Source organism: Adelges cooleyi, unplaced genomic scaffold (genome assembly GCF_023614345.1).
Source record: "Adelges cooleyi isolate 19-005CV unplaced genomic scaffold, UGA_ACOO_1.1 ACOO_flye_CR_arks_rails_tigmint_CR_PRNA_38, whole genome shotgun sequence".
In the NCBI taxonomy this organism is placed as follows: Eukaryota; Metazoa; Arthropoda; class Insecta; order Hemiptera; family Adelgidae; genus Adelges; species Adelges cooleyi.
This window is the reverse complement of record NW_026096056.1, coordinates 697,436-718,449: the sequence shown is the minus strand read 5'-3', so window position 1 is coordinate 718,449 and position 21,014 is coordinate 697,436. Positions and strand designations below refer to the sequence as shown.

The following is a 21,014-nucleotide window of genomic DNA, read 5'->3' as shown; positions in this document are numbered from 1 at the left end:
TATTGTAAATTCCGTTTCACACAAGTTATTATTTTATACCCTTAAATACGTTATTTAAATTTTTAATGAGTTCTTTGAAGCAAACAAAAAAACGACAAGTCATGCATCAAAAAAACGTATATTGTTTTAATTTTAGATCAAGCCAATCGACCATGGCTTAGAGCGCATGGACGAGGAAAGTAAGTTCTTGGTGACGTTTATTTTTTATTTTTATTATTATGTATATAGCTTGTAATGTAATGTACTAAAAATGTTGTTGGGTTTATTGCTAATTATTAGTAAAAAATAAATAAATACAATAATTTATTGACAAATAACAAAAAAAATAAAATAAACTGTTATTCAACAAATGGACATATTCATTTTTTCATCTTAAAAAATCAATTGTATATTTATTTAAATTACAAACTATAATTGAAGGGATTTTATTAAACCTGAAGGTAAAAATAATATTTATAACTTAAGTGTTTACAATATATAAGTATACTAATGAATGTAATTTGCCAAGTCTCTTGTAAAACAAAATTGAATTACAAATTGTTAAATAAACAGTTTGAGATTAAAAATAACTTTAATTTTGGTTTCTATACTAAGTACAAAATACCTTATTTCATAGTTGTTTTATCGGTTTGCATATTCGTTCACAAACGTTGAAATGGTTACTAATTGTTAGTTTATTTGAAAATTGTTAATAGTATTTATTATTAAAGAGGAGGACGTGTGGCCTCCTCGCCAAATACCAGAACCATGTAAGTAACTTATTAATATATTTTTTTGAACTAAATTAATTACAAATTATAAAAATATAATACTATTTACTTACTTCATTGGTGTATTCTAGTTCTACCGGAGAGGCAAAATATTGATGATAACAATGAACAAGAGGTCAGCAAGTGCCAGCAGCCCATGGTAATATAAATAATGAATCCTAGAACAAAAATAGCAAAAGTAGCAATTATAAATACTGGGTGATCACCAAATTTTGTTATAAATAATTTTGAATCTAACTATTTCAGTATTTTTCATAGCTATGGCAACTTTTGAAAATAATATTCTACCAGTCAGTTTTGACTGGTTAATAACTAGGTTTGATTAATTACTTCCAAGTTATTACCAAGTGGTTTAACAGTACTTTTAGCACACTACTAAAGTACACTTCCTCACTTAATATTTAAAACACGTAATAATCCCAAAAATAATTATTCAAAACTGGATAGATTTGAATGTTTTCTTATTCCAAAAACATTAGGGTATAGATAAAAACTAAATGAAAATATACTGAAAATCAATATTAAAATTAAATTATTGGTAAAATTAAAAATGATCATTTTAATTATTGTATTGTGCTGACTATTTAAAATTAAATATAAAAATAAAAACTAACCCTAAACTAGTATGTTTTTTACTTATTTTAACAACAAAAAAGTCCACTAGCACAATCTGCAACGGCTGACCTTGCTCACTATCGAATGTTTGTAACGATCAATGTATAATAACCAACTAACCAATTGGGGGGAGGACTTTATAGTATTTGTTATGCCTAATGAATACAAACATATAGATAGATTTTTTAAGAATATTTCATTTATTTATAATAATAAATTTAACAGATACAAAGCCCTAAATCTAAGAAACAGTTTACTTAATTAACTTATTTGCCTGAACAAGCATTAGCTTATTACATCAAATTTTTAATGGACTCGACTACTAAATAACTAACACAAACTTTTTAATAGACATTTTGGAGATCTGTTGTATCTGTATGAAGAGCGAGACCACTGACCAGCTTCAGCCTTGCTGCCACAAATTCTGCAACAATTGTGCCAGAAGATTGTTGGAAGATAACTTTGCTTGCCCATTATGTCGATCTTCCATCAATACGTTAATGGGCATTATTTTATGAGCCACTACATTTCGTATTAACGTATTAATAAATGTTATTAATATTAAAGTATAACCTTTGAAAAACTTATTTTATAACAATACAAGACTGATATTGAAAGTGCAGTAATTACTTATTTTTAATAAATAGAACCAGGAGACAGAGCGGTTTTTGAAATTAGAAACTTTGATACTCAACCATATTAATTAGTATACAAAAAGAAATCAAAAGATAATTGCAATCTTACCTGTTGGAAAATGCAATGCGGGAATCCCACTGTGAGGATATGCGTTGGCATTTAGTTTTTCTATTCAACGACTAAAATAGTCCATAGGAAAATGTGTAAAATAATAATATAAAATATTTGTATTTAAAATACAAATATATTTAATTTAAAAATATTTATGCACAAATATAATTCTTTTAGTACATAACATACGGTTCACAGTTGTTTATACCAATTAGCTTAACTGATTAATTTCTCATTTTGCACAATTATTCATTTATTATGCACAGAACTATTTGTTTTATTAAGCTGTTTCAAATGGAAAATTACTAGTAATATTTAGAGCATATTTGCAGACAGCTTACTTCTTGATAAGCAACCAGACACAACACATTTTGAGGCGTTCTTAGACATATTATAGAGTTAAGAAACGAAGAAAATATTAAAATTTAAAGTATATTAAAGATATTGCAGTTCGTACAGGTACCTCGTACAACAAATAATAACAATTAATCTATGGTAATTGAATTAATCATATTTTATCAATTAACATGAATATGTTAATTACGCGATAATATTTTTAAAATATAATCACAACAGATTTCCAACGTCTAAAATAAACGGGAAAATTATTATAAATTATTAATTTGTGGTTTTTTTTTAAATTATTACCACAAAACATCCCGAAAGTTTAAATGGTCCACCCTGTACAATAAAACGATAACGGTAAATGATAATTCCAATATTATATCATAATATGTTTACAATATCAGTTCAGATACGAAAAAAAATATATAAGATTTTTAGTGTTTGTTTTTTTTTTTTTTTTTATAATGGAAGAGAATACGAAAAAAAAAACTTTCAGCAAACCTTTTTGTTATTAAAAATCTTTCATTATCGTTTCATATTTTGCCCGTACTACATTTTTATCATTTTTAACTTATTCTACACATGTTTTTACGTATAAAAATAAATTACACAAAGAAATTAATTTTATAACGGCTATTATTTTGTTATGCCATTAAAATGGCACGCTAGTCTGAAAGGGTTAAATTACTGTTTTTGAAAAATGACCATTTAGACAATCGCTTTCACATTACTTCTTTAAGCCTAATTTTTTTCGAGGCCCTAGTCTTATTAGGCCTGAGTATACTTATATTTAATATACTTAACTACCTATTGACTAATACCATTATGACATATCGATATTAATAATACAAATATGTGTAGGTAAAATAAAATTAATTTTTTGTTTTAATTTTAAAGCTATTCGTTACGTTAGTATATTATGCTAGAAGAAATAGAATATAAATTAGGTAAATATAACATTTGAAAATTGATAGTTACCTAAACATTTGTAACTCTACAATATCCAATTAAAATATAAAGTCATTAAGGTATATATATTATATGCTTAAGCTTTTAATGATCATTCGAAATATAATTTAAACCGTTTATTCAAACATCGCTATTATAAATACATTAACATTTACACAATATTATTTTGCATTAATTAATTGGTCTAAATAATCTCAGTTATAGAGTGACTGTTATATTATATAAACCGGGTTTAACTCAAAACTCATAATGCATAATGATTTGATGTAGTTGTTACAGGAATCAAATTGTCTGAAGTCAATGAAGACCAAGGTAATTACGAATTTTTGAATAGCCTTTAAAGCTTATTTATACGAGTTTAAATGTGCTTCATTTCATTTATGTAATGTTTTGTTTTAAAGAACAATTTTAATAAATTAAACTTTTTGTTAAGGAAGAGGGGTGAGAGAGGAAGACTTTGGTAAAATTTGATTTTCCTATTGATTTAAGAGTAAAACGATAAAAGTAATTCCTGATTCGAAGTAATATGCTTTATTTTTTTTGCTTGGTTGCGTAGTTTATGCTTTTGAAAAAACTGTAATATTATATTGATCGCAGTGAGATGACCTTGGGCTAGCTTATAGAAGCCGAATTGTCGACGAACAATGATAGATGAGAAAATTTCGTGTGATACAGTATTAGGACGTAAAATATCTTCAAAGTTGAAGACTTCAAGATGTCTGATAGTGGACTAGAAGCGTGGTTATAAACGAGAGGTTCGGATGACCATTGAGTTCATAGTAGAACCTTGTAGAGTAGATCATGACAGTTTCGTGAACTGTTTTGGCGTTAAAGTCTGAACAAATATTTATTTAGCATCTACATGCATTTAGCATATAGAAGACGATCATAGTGTTATTATTCACATTTTGTTGACAAATATAATTTTGTAAATTTTGATCATTTATATTCAAGGTAGCTACAGTGATAAAACAGTTGAGGTTGATTAAAATTCTAATTTCACACAGTTATGTGATCCTAACCATTAACCCATCCGATAAGCCGTCAAGTCAATTAATTCGAGATCGTTTAATAACTCAAAGGTCTAGCCATTGTTTTGGATTAAACATAATTAGCATAATGCACTTTGTTATAAAATATTGCTGAAAATGATTAGGCAATTTTAATACTAATTATAACACATCATTATAAATGGATGTTATTCGAATTTTAGTATTTCAATGAAGGTAAAGTTGTTTCAAATTTCAATATTTGGAACAGTTGAAACAGTTTTTGTAAGTCCATAATAACATTTAAAAAAAAAATACTATTTCGTCAAATAATATATTTTTTTTATTTAAGCGTATTGTGTAGAAAAACATAGTCCACACGCCGCTTTCTAAGTAATGTATATCTATACGCGATAAATCACAAAAAAAAGGAAAAAAAGAATGAACCAGTTCTGTAAGTAAATAACCATATTTGTATTGCAAAAAAATATTTAGATTGTGATTTTTCGGTCGATATAAAGCCCATCCATAAGTCGCAAGCAGTACATTTAGTTTCAAAAGCTTAACAAGTCGATTGTTGTCCAAGAAACCTTACCAACTCTTCAATTTATGTAAGTATTTCTATTAAACTCTAAAAAATTTAATTACGCTTAAGAGTCAAAAGTTATAGTGTTTAAGAACAATAATAATGATTATTTTTTGCTAGTTATTTTTTTATCGATTCTTAATCAACGTATTACACAATCCAAATTTTGGAGATAATTCAATAATACATCTTGGGGTTTTTCGTTATTTGGCTTGAAGTATACTAAAGGAAATGTAGTGAAACAAGGTAGTTTTTTAAATCGTTTTCATAATACTTAACAAAATTAGACATTATTCAAAAAGGTTCCACAGTACAAAGATATAAAAAAATAACTTTGTAGAGAACTAAATTCATATACGTGTTCAATTTTATTTTTAAAAGTAAATGATTTGAAAATTGAAATGTTTTCATCATCTGCTATTATTGTTAAGTCAAAATTAAAAAAAAAATGTTTTTGCATGTTTTTAAATTTATTTCTGACGATTTTAAAACAAAACGTTAAAAACAAATTTGTACACGTATATTAGACAGAAATGAATACCCTTTTTTTTTTGTACAATTTAAATAGTTAATAGAATTAAATTTATTTTTGTCTACCTTTATTATAGTGAAATAACTGTAATTTTTGCCAAATTATGTACCTTTCAAATTATATTTCTACCTTCCTATACAAAAAAATTAGTTTAACAGTCTAGGAAATATTATAAGTCTGGTAAAAAAATGTATAAGTACATAATATATATATATATATATATATATATACATATAAATTTATCTATTATATTAAAACTGCTTCGCAAAACCATAACCTTCTCATCTTTGAATCGGAGGCAACTATGGCTAATATAAAATGTTTTTTTATTTATTATTATTCGCAGATAAAAATGAAACTCTTCTGTGTATTTATATATTTTTTCTTCGTGAATGTTTTGGCAGACGATAACGGTACTTATCTTATTTTAACAGTTTAAGGTAGTTAAAATTTGATAAAATTTAATATTTCACCTTTTTACAGCGGAATATATGGATAATGTTTTCAAGACAAGTCAGTAACATTTTTATTTTATAAACCAAAAGCTTTTTAAGTTTTTCATATCCACTGTTCTTATACATTTTTTTTAAACTATGTACCACAGCTAAATCCTTAAGAGCTGCTTTTTTTAAGAAGGGTTTTGCTGATAAAAGTGGTACAACTATACCTGGAGGTAATTCTGGAGCAAGTAAGATATTATATTTAAAATAATATACTAATACATATAGAATCTTTGTTATATGTACCTAATTGCCAAGTTATTAGTAAATTAAAAACTATAGTTTTTATCAATAGTTAAAAAAAGCGCACCGCATAATATGTAGAACACTGTACAGAGCAGTACCTATAATATTATACATTATCATTACTATAAATCTATATTATTCTAGTACAGCCAAAATCTTTATTTGTTTATTCTAGATTCTTTGGAGCTTGTAATTGCGGAAATGGCTTCTGATATCACTGCTGGCAGTCCCTACTACGATTTCTGTAATCATAATTATAATTATTATAAAAAAACAACAAGACAAGAGTAGAAAAAAATATTTGAAAATAATAAAATAACTGCATCTCAAGATTATCTTTATGCAATTGATGAGTGTTAAAATTATTATACTTTTCACCGAAATCTACGAAAAAATATTGATGCTAGCTCTATCAACTTCGGCTGATTAATATATTTTTTTCTCATCGCCTAAACTGCATCAACTCAGTCATTAATATAGTTATTTTCTACTGTGATCTACGCCTTCAAATTTATAATTATATAATTTAACAATTTACTATAGAAAATCCAATTAAATATCATTAATTTATGTCAATTTAATTTCAGGCAAAATGAATTTTTTGATTGCTGTACAAGGTAATAGTTTTTGTTGAGTTTTATGAAAATATTTCCAATATTTCATTCCTATAGAATTTTCCAAAGACTCTCATCGTATTGAATATACAGTGGATCATGTTTCTTTTAAATCACTAATACACATGTTTTTTTTACCTTGAAATTCGTCTTTCTGTTTATAATAGAATAGAAAATTAATTGCAGTATCATTAATTTTTGTGTTGTTAATTTCAGACCAATTGGAAATTGTCTCGGAAATAGAGGGTAATAATTTTCATTGCACTTTATGATAGCGTTTCCATACAGTTGTTTGATATTCTTTATGCACACAAGATTTTTGTTTTAATTTCAGAACTCCCAAATGATGAACCATATGAAAGTAAAAGCCCCTTTTTATACTGCATATTTATTATACGTATTGCGTATTTATTGCTTATAAAAACTTTGAAAATAATCATCTGTATCTATTAACAAATACCAGTATGACACATCAGTTTCAATCATAAAAAAATATGTAGGTACATTAAAATGTATTTTGTTATAAATTTTAGAAGCAAATAAATTTTTCCGAGCCTTTGAACAATACATAGAAGGATTATTAGGTAAATATACAATTAAAAAATAATAGGTTACATATTTTTGTAGTTTTAAAGGACATTTTGATTTATTACTAAAAGTCATAAAGCTATATGACGTGTTTTATAATTAGGGTTTTAAAAAATCATTCGAAATATAATTTAAACCGTTTATTTAAAATCGCTATAAGATATAAATTAAACATTTATACAATAATATTTTGCATTAGTTAATATTGATCTAATTAACCTCAGTTAAAGAGTTAATGTTATGTATAAAATATAAACCTGGTTTTATTAACTGTATAATGGTTTGTTGTCTGATGTGTTTGTTACAGGATTTACATATGCAGACACTTATAATGAAAGTAATTACGAATTTTTTGGTGTCGTAAATAGCCTTAAAAGCTTGTTTTTATTTATTTAATGTATTATGTCAAATAATTGTTTTAATGAAATAAACTTTTTGTTGAGGAAAGAGATATAGAGAGAGTATCACTACAGTGTTGATTTGTAATATATTTGTTGAGTTTTAACACTAATAAGTGGTTGTACATAAAGTTAGCTATATCACAATTATTTGAAATGTAATGCAAAAATTATGTATAAAGAGCGACTAATATATTATTTATTTATTCGCATTACGGTCATCTAACAACTTTTTTCATAGGTCATGGAACAGCGACAACACTTGCTAACAAGGGAAGAGCATATGTTTCTACAGCTTTAAATCGTTTAACCCAACTTCGTGTATTAGGTAAATATTATTATGGAGTTGTACGGTTTTATTATTTACAAATATATATATATATATATATATTTGTTTTAAAGTTATTTAATAGGGACAATGATACAACTGAATTTAATTTTTAACAATTAACCAAATAAATTATAACTACTAACACGTGCTTACATGTAATACAAAATATAACATGGCTGTACACTACGACACCATGCTTATTGTATTATTTTTTTATGACTTTGTATTAACAAATAAAATAGTTGTGTTTTGGACCATAAAGATAAGTAGTAACTGGTAATCTAATATTAGCAAATTAAAAAAAAATATTTTCTAATTTTTGATCAGGATTTAAGCAGCGTGAAAATGATTACCCCACTTTAGCAGTGAAGTGTCGTATAATGGGATTATACTTGAGTTCCCAATCTCCAGAATTATACATAAAAAAAGTTGATATTAACCCAGCTGATAGTTCATGTACCTATACGAATAAAAATAATGACAGAAAGAAGTACAGTTATTTTAATGGCATATGGTCTGAAATAAGTTTCGATGACCCACCAAGATCATTACAATCACTCGAGGACCTGTTAAAACTTGTACATCCTCCAAATCCACCCACATCCTAACCTAGTGTTAGTTCAACACTGGCATCTATGTTCTATTTATTACATAATATATCATTATTTTTCTTATTATAATTACTATATACATTATAAAACCTGATTTTTTTAAATATTATACATATCCCTAAGCTGACGGCAAGTGAACCGTCGGTGGGTTTTTTCAATAACATTTTCCACATCAATACATTTTTTTGTTAGTGCACAATATTGTATATCTATTTCTGTTTTATGACATGTCTACCAATATAATAAACAATTACCGAATTAGTAAAGTTGCATTTTTATCTAACCTATTCCAACTATTTATTTATCCTTCTAAATCATTTCCTTATTGTTCTACCTATTATCAAAGGACTGTGCAAACTTGGGTGACAGGTTCATTGTTTATATTTCCAATGGAAAATTCATCTCAATAGTTGTAATATAGAGATTTTATGCTACAGGTGACATACCCTAAATGGAGTTATAATGTTGAGTGACTAAATAAGTCAGTGTAGAATATATTAAACAAATAGCTAGTTGTGGAAAAAAATATCCTGGTTGGTTAACCACAGTGGTATTGGATTGGCTTAAATATGATTTAAATTTAGAACAATGCCGGTTACGAAAAAATCATCCTACATAATATTTTAAATCGAAAAGAATGTCGAATTCAATTTCTTTTTGCAACGCATTATTGTGTGCTAAATACAAAATAGATAAACTCGTTTATGTGGATGTGTATTGATTTAGTGATGTGTTTTTTGTGTGCCCTAACTAAAAAAACAAAGACACTAAAAAACGAAATTTGTGATTGTACATACAGTAAATTTAAGGTCATTTATGTCTAACGCCTTGAATAGTACAAAAAATCTGGCTACATAGACTGTTATTATGATTGTGTATGTGTATAATGAAAAACTCATATGTTGTTTAACTTATGAAAAGTTAAAAAATACCTAAGTAAAGTATCTGTACATTATTCCATAGTAATGTTATCAAAAATAACAGACAAAAAAAGTAGATAGTGAATTATAATGGTATATTTTATTATAAAAAAAATTATATAATAAAATCAACTAATACTTTTTATTACCTATTATATAAATTCAAATGGAAGAAAATCATAACGAAAATTCGTTCAAGGGAAGATACCGATGCTTTTCATCTCAACTGCATTGAATGATACATGATATTTACTAGATATTTGATTAATTATGTTTTGTTAGTTTTATTATAATACAATTTTTGTACAATGCCTACATCTTAATGATAGATCTTTTATGTTCATTACATTTTTGAGAAAGGAACCTGAAATAATTATTTTATTTATTTGTGTGCATCATGACCGAATCCGGTATATATATTCCAGGTAGGATTTAGATTACAGTTGGATTAGAGATATTTCAGCATTAAACTCACATTAAATTTTCAAATAATTTCATTTGAAGAACATTTCTTATTTAGAACCTCCGTCAGTCTATTACTTCCAAAATTTGTGAACAAAACACATTGATAAAAAGCCACATTAAGTATGACTAATTTCGGTTCTTATTTAATGATTCCAATAATTATTATACCTACTCTACTGATAGTGTTTGTTTTTTTTTTTTGATAATGGAAGAGAATACGAAAAAAAAAATCAGCAAACCTTTTTGTTATTAAAAATCTTTCATTATCGTTTCATATTTTGCCCGTACTACATTTTTATCATTTTTAACTTATTCTACACATGTTTTTACGTATATATATATAGATTACACAAAGAAATTAATTTTATAACGGCTATTATTTTGTTATGCCATTAAAATAGCACGCTGGTCTGAAAGGGTTAAATTACTGTTTTTGAAAAATGACCATTTAGACAATCGCTTTCACATTACTTCTTTAAGCCTAATTTTTACCGAGGCCCTAGTCTTATTAGGCATGAGTATACTTATATTTAATATACTTAACTACCAATTGACTAATACCATTATGACATATCGATATTAATAATAAAAATATGTGTAGGTAAAATAAAATTTATTTTTTTGTTTTAATTTTAAAGTTATTCGTTACGTTAGTATATTATGCTAGAAGAAATAGAAGATAAATTAGGTAAACATAACATTTGAAAAATTGATAGTTACCTACACATTTGTAACTCTACAATATCCAATTCAAATATAAAGTCATAAAGCTATATATATATTTTATGCTTAAGCTTTTAATGATCATTCGAAATATAAACCGTTTATTCAAACATCGCTATTTTAAATATATTAACATTTACACAATATTATTTCGCATTAATTAATTGGTCTAAATTATCTCAGTAATAGAGTGACTGTAATATTATATAAACCGGGTTTAACTCAAAACTCATAATGCATAATGATTTGATGTAGTTGTTACAGGAATCAAATTGTCTGAAGTCAATGAAGACCAAGGTAATTACGAATTTTTGAATAGCCTTTAAAGCTTATTTATACGAGTTTAAATGTGCTTCATTTCATTTATGTAATGTTTTGTTTTAAACAACAATTTTAATAAATTAAATTTTTTGTTGAGGGAGAGAAAGAGAGGGAGACATTGATAAAATTTGATTTTCCTATTGGATTAAGAGTAAAACGATAAAAGTAATTCCTGATTCGAAGTAATATGCTTTATTTTTTTTTGCTTGGTTGCGTAGTTTTTGCTTTTGAAAAAACTGTAATATTATATTGATCGCAATGATGACCTTGGGCTAGCTTTTAGAAGCCGAATTGTCGACGAATAATGATGAGAAAAATATGTGTGATACAGTATTAAGACATAAAATATCTTCAAAGTTAAAGACTGAAAGGTGTCTGATAGTGGACTAGAAGCGTGGTTATAAACGAAAGGTTCGGATGACCATTGAGTTCATAGTAGAACCTTGTAGAGTAGATTATGACAGTTTCGTGAACTGTTTTGGCGTTAAAGTCTGAACAAATATTTATTTAGCATCTACATGCATTTAGCATATAGAAGACGATCATAGTGTTATTATTCACAATTGGTTGACAAATATAATTTTGTAAATTTTGATCATTTATAATTAAGGTAGCTACAGTGATAAATATGCTGAGGTTGATTAAAATTTCTAATTTCACACAGTTATGTGATCCTAACCAATATCCAACTTATCCGATAAGAAGTCAAATCAATTAATTCGAGATCGTTTAACAACTCAAAGGTCTGGCCATTGTTTTGGATTAAACATAATTAGCATAAGGCACTTTGTTATAAATTATTGCTGAAAATGATTATTCAATTTTAATTAATTATAAATGGATGTTATTCGAATTTTAGTATTTCAATAAAGGTAAAAGTGTTTCAAATTTCAATAGTTGGAACATTTGAAACAGTTGTTGTAAGTTCATAATAACATTTAAAAAAAAAATACTATTTCGTCAAATAATATATTTTTTTATTTAAGTGTATTGTGTAGAAAAACATAGTCCATACGCCGATTTCTTAGTAATGTATACACGATAAATAAAAAAAAAATAAAAAGAATAAAGCAGTTCTGTAAGTAAATAACCATATTTGTATTGCAAAAAAATATTCGGATTGTGATTTTTCGGTCGATAAAAAGCCCATCCATAAGTCGCAAGCAGAACATTTAGTTTCAAAAGCTTAACAAGTCGATTGTTGTCCAAGAAACTCTTACTAACTCTTCAATTTATGTAAGTATTTCTATTAAACTCTAAAAAATTTAATTACGCTTAAGAGTCAAAAGTTATAGTGTTTAAGAACAATAATAATGATTATTTTTTGCTAGTTATTTTTTTATCGATTCTTAATCATCGTTTTACACAATCCACATTTTGGAGAGAATTCAATAATATATCTTGGGTTTTTCGTTATTTGGCTTGAAGTATACTAAAGGAAATGTAGTGAATCATAGTAGTTTTTTAAATCGTTTTCATAATACCTAACAAAAGTAGACATTACTCAAAAAGGTTCCACAGTACAAAGATATAAAAAAAATAACTTTGTAGAGAACTTAATTCATATACGTGTTCAATTTTATTTTTGAAAGTAAATAATTTGAAAATTGAAATGTTTTCATCATCTGTGTTTATTGTTAAGTCAAAATTTAAAAAAAATGTTTTTAAATTTATTACTGACGATTTTAAAACAAAACGTTAAAAACAAATTTGTACACTTATATTAGACAGAAATGAATACCCTTTTTTTTTTATACAATTTAAATAGTTAATAGAATTAATTTTATTTTTGTCCACCTTTATTATAGTGAAATAACTGTAATTTTTGCCAAATAAAGTACCTTTCAAATTAGATTTCTACCTTCCTATACAAAAAAATTAGTTTAACGGTCTAGGAACTATTATAAGTCTGGTAAAAAAATGTATAAGTACATAATATATATATATATATATTTATCTATTATATTAAAACTGCTTCGCAAAACCATAACCTTCTCATCTTTGAACCGGAGGCAACTATGGCTCATATAAAATGTTCTTTTATTTGTTATTATTCGCAGATAAAAATGAAACTCTTCTGTGTATTTATATATTTTTTCTTCGTGGATGTTTTGGCAGATGATAATGGTAATTATTTTATTTTAACAGTTTAAGATAGTTTGTAAAATTAAAAAAATTCTATATTTCACCTTTTTACAGCGGTTTATATGGATTATGTTTACAAGATAAGTCAGTAACCAATTTATTTTATAAACAAAAGTTTTTTAAGTTTTTCAAATCCACTGTTCTTATACAAATTTTTTTAAACTATGTATCACAGCTCAAACCTATGACATTATTGCTCATCATAAGTATGGTTTAACTGATAACAGAGGTAGAACTGTATCTGGAGCGAGTAAGATATTATATTTTAAATAATATACTAAAATATATAGAAGCTTTGTTATATGTACCTAATTGCCAAGTTATTGGTAAATTAAAAACTATAGTTTTTATCAATAGTTAAAAAAAAGCGCACCACATAATATGTAGAACACTGTACAGAGCAGTATAATATATACATTATCATTATCATTATCTAAAAAGGTGTTTGTCAAGTAAATGACCTAGGTTTGCTTTATGTCCCTTTTCTTGACCCTCGACCTCATATTGACTACGTTGTTGGTAAAGCTCTGCGTGTGTTAGGGTTTATTCGTCGCAATTCATCCAAATTTAAGTCTCGTGATTGTTTAGTTGCACTCTATAGCTCCCTTGTTCGGTCGACTTTAGAATATGGGGCATTGATCTGGCCACCTTACACAACAGTTGACAAACGACGAATTAATAACGTACAAAACAAGTTTCTTAGTTTTGCTGGTTATTCTCTCAATATCGCACACCAAGTCCACGATTATGCTCCTATAAATCAAGTACTCAAGCTTGAGTATTTGGACCAACGACGCAAGAAATTCGGGATTAATTTTATACATAAATTATTGAATGGTGATATTGATGCTCCGCGTTTACTGGGGCGACACAATATTATTGTACCCAGCAATACTAGGCTTCAAAGTCAATTTTATTTACCTTTGAGCAGAACGAATTTAGCTAAAAATGTCACCCTAATTAGGATAATGCGTGAATACAATGACACTGTATAGTTTTGTACGGAGGCTTATGATTTATTTTTATTGTCAGTGGTAGTTCATTTGTTGTATTAATTGTTTTCCTCTTTTACACTGTTGTATGTACCTACTTATTTGTATTATTTAAAAAAAGCCGATTGGCGATAATTTATAAAAAAAAAATAATTCCTTATAATCTATATTATTCTAGTATAGCCAAAATCTTCATTTGTTTATTCTAGATGATTTGGAGCATGTAATTGAGACAATGGTTTATGATATCGATGCTAAGGATTGCTACAAGAATAGTTTACGTAATCACAATTATAATCATTATAAAAAACAACAAGACAAAAGTAGAAAAAAATATTTGAAAATAATAAAATAACTGCATCTCGTGTTTATCTTTATGCAATTGATGGCTGTTATAGTTATTATATTTTTCACCGAAATTTAAATAGACGCTTTACGAAAAATTATTGATGCTTGATCTATCAACTTTGTCTGATTAATACATTTTATTCTCATCTCCTAAACTGCATCAACTCGGCCATTATATTCATACAGATTCCTTAGTCTATAATATAGTTTTTTTCTACTTTGACCTACGCCTTCTAATTTATAATTATAAAATTTTATAATTTACTATAGAAAATCCAATTAAATATCATTAATTTATGTAACGTCAATTTCATTTCAGGCAAACTTATTTTTTTGATTGCTGTACCAGGTAATAGTTTTTGTTGAGTTTTATGAAAATATTTCCAATATTTTATTCCTATAGAATTTTCAAAAAAGACTCTCATCGTATTGAATATACAGTGCAGCATGTTTCTTTTGAGTTACTAATACACATGTTTTTTCTACCTTGAAATTCGTCTTCCTGTTTATAACAGAATAGAAAATTAATTACAGTATCATTAATTTTTGTGTTGTTAATTTCAGATAAAATAGAAATAGTCTTGGGAATACCGGGTAATAATTTTCATTGTACTCTATGAAAGCGTTTTGATACAGTTGTTTGATATTCTTTATGCACACAAGATTTTTGTTTTAATTTCAGAATTTCAAAATGATGACCCAGAGAAAAGTAAAAACCCCTTTTTAATTTTTATATTTATTATACGTATTGCATATTTATTACTTATAAATACTTTAAAAATAATCATCTGTATCTATTAACGAATACCAATATGACACATCAGTTTATGCAGTTGTTTGATATTCTTTATGCACACAAGATTTTTGTTTTAATTTCAGAACTTCAAAATGATGACCCATATGAAAGTAAAAGCCCTTTTTTATATTTTATTTGTATTATACGTATTGTGTATTTATTACCTATAAATACTTTGAAAAAAATCATCTGTATCTATTAACAAATACCAATATGACACATCAGTTTCAATCATAAAAAGTTATGTAGGTACATTAAAATGTATTTTGTTTTAAATTTTAGAAGCCAATAATTTGTTACTAGAAATGATAGAATACATAGAAAAATTATTAGGTAAATATACTATAAAAAAATTAATGATTACATATTTTGGTAGTTTTAAAGAAATTCTCGGTTTATAACTTAGCTTTATGACTTTTCATAAAGCTAAATGACGTGTTTATGTTTAAGGTTTTAAATAATCATTTCAATTATAATTTAAACCGTTTATTTAAACATAGCTATAAAATAAATAATTAGCATATATACAATAATATATTGTATTAGTTAATATTGATCTAATTAACCTCAGTTATAGAGTGAATGTTATGTATAAAATATAAACCGGGTTTTATTAACTGTATAATGGTTTGATGTGTTTGTTACAGGATTTAGATATGAAGAAACTTATAATAGTGGTAATTACGAATTTCTTACAGTCGTAAATAGCCTTAAAAGCTTGTTTTTATTAATTTAATGTATTATGTCAAATAATTGTTTTAATGAAATAAACTTTTTGTTGAGGAGAGAGAGAGAGAGTGTGTCACTACAGTGTTAATTTGTAATCCATTTTTTTAAATTTCAAGTATAGAAAGAATATATTTGAAGAGTTTTAACACTAATAAGTGGCTGTACATAAAGTTAGTTATATCACAATTATTTGTAATGTAATGCAAAAATTATGTATAAAGAGCGACTAATATATTATTTATTTCTTCCAATTACGGTCATTTAATAACTTTTTTCATAGATTTGGGAACATTGATAACAATTGCTAACAGAGGAAGACAATGTGTTGCTATAGCTTTAATACGTATAATCGAACGTCGTGTATTAGGTAAATATTATTATGGAGTTGTACGGTTTTATTATATACAAATATATATATATTTATATATATATATATATATATATATATATATTTGTTTTAAGGTTATTTAATAGGGACAATTGAATTTAATTTTTAACAATTAACCAAATAAGTTATAACTACTTACTCGTGCTTACATGTAATACAAAATATAACATGGCTGTACAATACGACACCATCCTTATTGTATTATTATTATTTTATGACTTCGTATTTACAAATAAAATAGTTTTGTTTTGAACCATTAAGATAAGTAATAACTGGTAAACTAATATTAGCAAATTAAAAAAAATATTTTCTAATTTTTGATCAGGAGTTGTGCAGCATGTAAATGATCCCTCTTTACCAGCGAAGTGTCGTTTCATCGGAATATACTTAAGTGCCCAAACTCCAGAATTATACATGAAAGCAGTTGAGGTTAACTTAACTGGCCTTACATGTACCTTTACGGATAAAAATGATGGCAAAAAGAGGTACGGTTATATTGATGGCAAATGGTCTCAAATAAGCTTAGACCTAGGCCGACCACTAGAATCACTCCAGGACCAGTTACGAATTGGACGTCTATAAGACCCACTTACATTCTAACCTAGTGTTAATTCAACACTGGTATCTGTGTTCTGTTTATTATATATTATATTATAATTTATCTTATTGTAATAATTACTATATACATTATAAAACCTGATTTTTTTAAATATTATACATATCCCTAAGCTGACGGCAAGTGAACCGTCGGTGGATTTTTTCAATAACATTTTCCACATAATACATTTTTTTGTTATTACATAATATTGTAATCTATTTCTGTTTTTTGACATGTCTACCAATATAATAAACAATTACCGAATTAGTAAAAACATACAAATTTTTATCTAATCTATTCCAACTATTTATTTATCCTTCTAAATCATTTCCTTATTGTTCTACCTCTTATTAAATTACTGTGCAAACTTGGGTGACAGGTTCATAGTTAATATTTCCAATGGAAAATTCATCTCAATGGTTGTTATATAAAGATTTTATGCTACAGGTGACATACCCTAAATAGAGTTATAATGTTGAGTGACTAAATAAGTCAGTGTAGAATATATTATACAAATAGCTAGTTGTGGAAAAAAATATCCTGGTTGGTTAACCATTATGGTATTGGATTGGCTTCAATATGATTTAAATAAGATCAATGCAAACAATAATTGTAAATAACTACAATGGTTCTACTTACGACTGATAAAGCAATATCGTGGTGGGGGGTAGCTACCACTTTTCCCAATTTGTATATTTTCCAAAGACCACATTTCCTATGGAAAAATTGTTAATTAGGAAAAGTGAATTTGAGGTAAATTGTACGTTGGGAATGTTTGTATTTCCATAAGATTGATAAATACCAAACACCACTTTTCCCAACAATCAGTTTTTCTAAAATCTAAATATCCTATGAAAATAAGTAACATTGGAAATAATGGTTTATTACATTTAAATAATTCTGGTTTGTTTACCAATGAAATGATAATTTCTAGTTGTTGATAGTGTAATACCTCTGCTGAGTCTATGTAAAAAGCTAAGACAAGCAAATTTTATCTTCTTATTTTTTGTGTTATTATACGGCCGACAAACTTAAAACTTTAAAATTAAATATGACTTAAACTAATATAGTTAAATATTAAACTTTATACAGTAATTACAAAACAAATAATCTTGTTAAAAAAAAATTATATATTTTTTTTTTTTAAAACAATTTTAGACACCACTTAACTTTTATTAGCCGCCTTATCGATTATATCATCCGAGTCTACACCGTTGAACAACCCTTTCTCGATAAATATAACCAAAAAACTGTCTAATTAGTCTTGTGACAAGGTACTACTTTATATGGTTTAACATATTTCAGTTTCGAGAAACCACGATCACGTCATAGTTGAGTACAGTGGTGCATCAGGGATGTTCAGGTGCTCTAGTGTAAAACTAAATATTATGTCCTCACTCCTTGGCCCTTGGAATTTATATTACTGTTTTTGAAAAACGACCATTTAGACAATCGCTTTCACATTACTTCTTTAAGCCTAATTTTTATCGAGGTCCTAGTCTTATTAGGCATGAGTATACTTATATTTAATATACTTAACTACCATATGACTAGTACTCTTTATTTATTTTGATTGGTTGCGTAGTTATGACCTTGGGCTAGTTTTAAGCAGCCGAATTGTCGACGAATAATGATAGATGAGAAAAATGTGTTTAATACAGTATTAAGACATAAAATATCTTTAAAGTTAAAGACTACAAGATGTCTGATAGAGAACTAGAAGCGTGGTTATAAACAAGAGGTTCGGATGACCATTGAGTTTATAGTGGAACCTAGCACAATAGATTATGACAGTTTCGTAAACTGTTTTGGCGTTTAAGTCTCAACGAATATTTATTTAGCATATAGAAGATGGTCATAGTGTTATTTTTCACAATTGGTTGACAAATATAATTTTGTAAATTTTGATAGTAATTATAATCAAGGTGGCTTCAGTGATAAACATGCTAAGGTTGATTAAAATTCTTATTTCACACAGTTATGTGATCCTAACCATTATCCAACTTATCCGATAAGAAGTCAAATCAATTAATTCGAGATCGTTTAACAACTCAAAGGTCTGGCCATTGTTTTGGATTAAACATAATTAGCATAAGGCACTTTGTTATAAATTATTGCTGAAAATGATTATTCAATTTAAATTAATTATAAATGGATGTTATTCGAATTTTAATATTTCAATAAAGGTAAAAGTGTTTCAAATTTCAATATTTGGAACAGTTGAAACAGTTTTTGTAAGTCCATAATAACATTTAAAAAAAAAATACTATTTCGTCAAATAATATATTTTTTTATTTAAGTGTATTGTGTAGAAAAACATAGTCCACACGCCGATTTCTAAGTAATTTATACACGATAAATCACAAAAATAAAAAAAAGAAACAAAGAATGAACCAGTTCTGTAAGTAAATAACCATATTTGTATTGCAAAAAAATATTCGGATTGTGATTTTTCGATCGAAATAAAGCTCATCCATAAGTTGCAAGCAGTACATTTAGTTTCAAAAGCTTAACAAGTCGATTGTTGTCCAAGAAACCTTGCAAACTCTTCAATTTATGTAAGTATTTCTATTAAACTCTAAAAAATTTAATTACGCTTAAGAGTCAAAAGTTGTAGTGTTTAAGAACAGCAATAAGGATTATTTATTGCTAATTATTTTTTTATCGATTATCAATCATCGTTTTACACAATCCACATTTTGGAGAGAATTCAATAATATATCTTGAGGATTTTCGTTATTTGGCTTGAAGTATACTAAAGGAAGTGTAGTGAATCATGGTAGTTTTTTAAATCGTTTTCATAATACCTAACAAAAGTAGACATTACTCAAAAAGGTTCAACAGTACAAAGATATAAAAAAAAAAACTTTGTAGAGAACTAAATTCATATTATACATAACTAATTTCAATTTTTTTTTTTTGAAAATAAATGATTTGAAAATTGAAATGTTTTCATCACCTGTTAAGTCAAAATTAAAAAAAAATGTTTCTGCATGTTTTTAGTTTTATTTCTGACGATTTTAAAGCAAAACGCTACAAACAAATGTGTACACGTATATTAGACAGAAAGCAATAGCCTCCAAAAATAAGATTTTATTTAAGTGTTATGATGGAAAATCTAAATCATATTGCTGAATATTCCTATTTTGAAGTAAACGAAATATTTTTAAAAAAATTTTTTTTTTTTATCGATACTTTTGTGAGTTATAAATTTCATTTATTTTTTCACTACTTCTCAGTGTGCTATTTGCAAAGATATTTTAAAATTTTTTGTAACGGTAATAACTTTATTTCTAAAGATGTTTTTTTAAAACGGATTATGACATTCTCTCTAAAATGTCATCTTCTCCATAACGTCACATCATAAAATCTAACTTTAATAACAACATTTAGTTAAATACTTTTTTATAATTTCTATTTTGAATAATGTAAGATAATTTTTTTATACAATGCAATTTTAATAGTTAACCGACTTATTTTTATTTTTGTCTATCTTTATTATAGTGAAATAATTGTAATTTTTGCCAAATAAAGTACCTTTCAAGTTAGATTTCTACCTTCCTATACAAAAAAATTAGTTTAACGGTCTAGGAAATATTATAAGTCTGGAAAAATGTATATGCTCATAATATATATATATTTATTTATCATATTAAAACTGCTTCGCAAAAACCATAACCTTCTCATCTTTAAACCACAGGCAACTATGGCTAATATAAAATGTTTTTTTATTTGTTATTATTCGCAG

General features: G+C 26.4%; 2 protein-coding genes across 3 annotated transcripts; both read left to right on the top strand.

The window, feature by feature from the left end:
• Positions 1–4,943: 4,943 nt before the first annotated feature.
• Positions 4,944–17,554, top strand: LOC126841233 (uncharacterized). 2 transcript variants are annotated; one of them, XM_050577569.1, is made up of 12 exons: positions 4,944–5,046; positions 13,331–13,397; positions 13,470–13,499; positions 13,591–13,665; positions 14,617–14,688; positions 15,075–15,104; positions 15,320–15,349; positions 15,438–15,464; positions 15,834–15,884; positions 16,199–16,228; positions 16,561–16,647; positions 16,994–17,554. In XM_050577569.1, exons 2-12 carry the CDS (start codon positions 13,337–13,339, stop codon positions 17,248–17,250), a joined length of 750 nt encoding a protein of 249 aa, XP_050433526.1. In that variant the 5' UTR covers positions 4,944–5,046; positions 13,331–13,336; the 3' UTR covers positions 17,251–17,554. The 2 variants fall into 2 exon arrangements, with proteins under 2 accessions (XP_050433526.1, XP_050433527.1); XM_050577570.1 differs by lacking the exon at positions 4,944–5,046 and adding an exon at positions 12,436–12,506.
• On the top strand, positions 6,042–8,862 carry LOC126841234 (uncharacterized). Its single transcript, XM_050577571.1, has 10 exons — positions 6,042–6,066; positions 6,158–6,241; positions 6,475–6,543; positions 6,887–6,916; positions 7,130–7,159; positions 7,248–7,274; positions 7,447–7,497; positions 7,809–7,838; positions 8,141–8,227; positions 8,558–8,862. Exons 1-10 carry the CDS (start codon positions 6,045–6,047, stop codon positions 8,836–8,838), a joined length of 711 nt encoding a protein of 236 aa, XP_050433528.1. The 5' UTR covers positions 6,042–6,044; the 3' UTR covers positions 8,839–8,862.
• Positions 17,555–21,014: the final 3,460 nt, after the last annotated feature.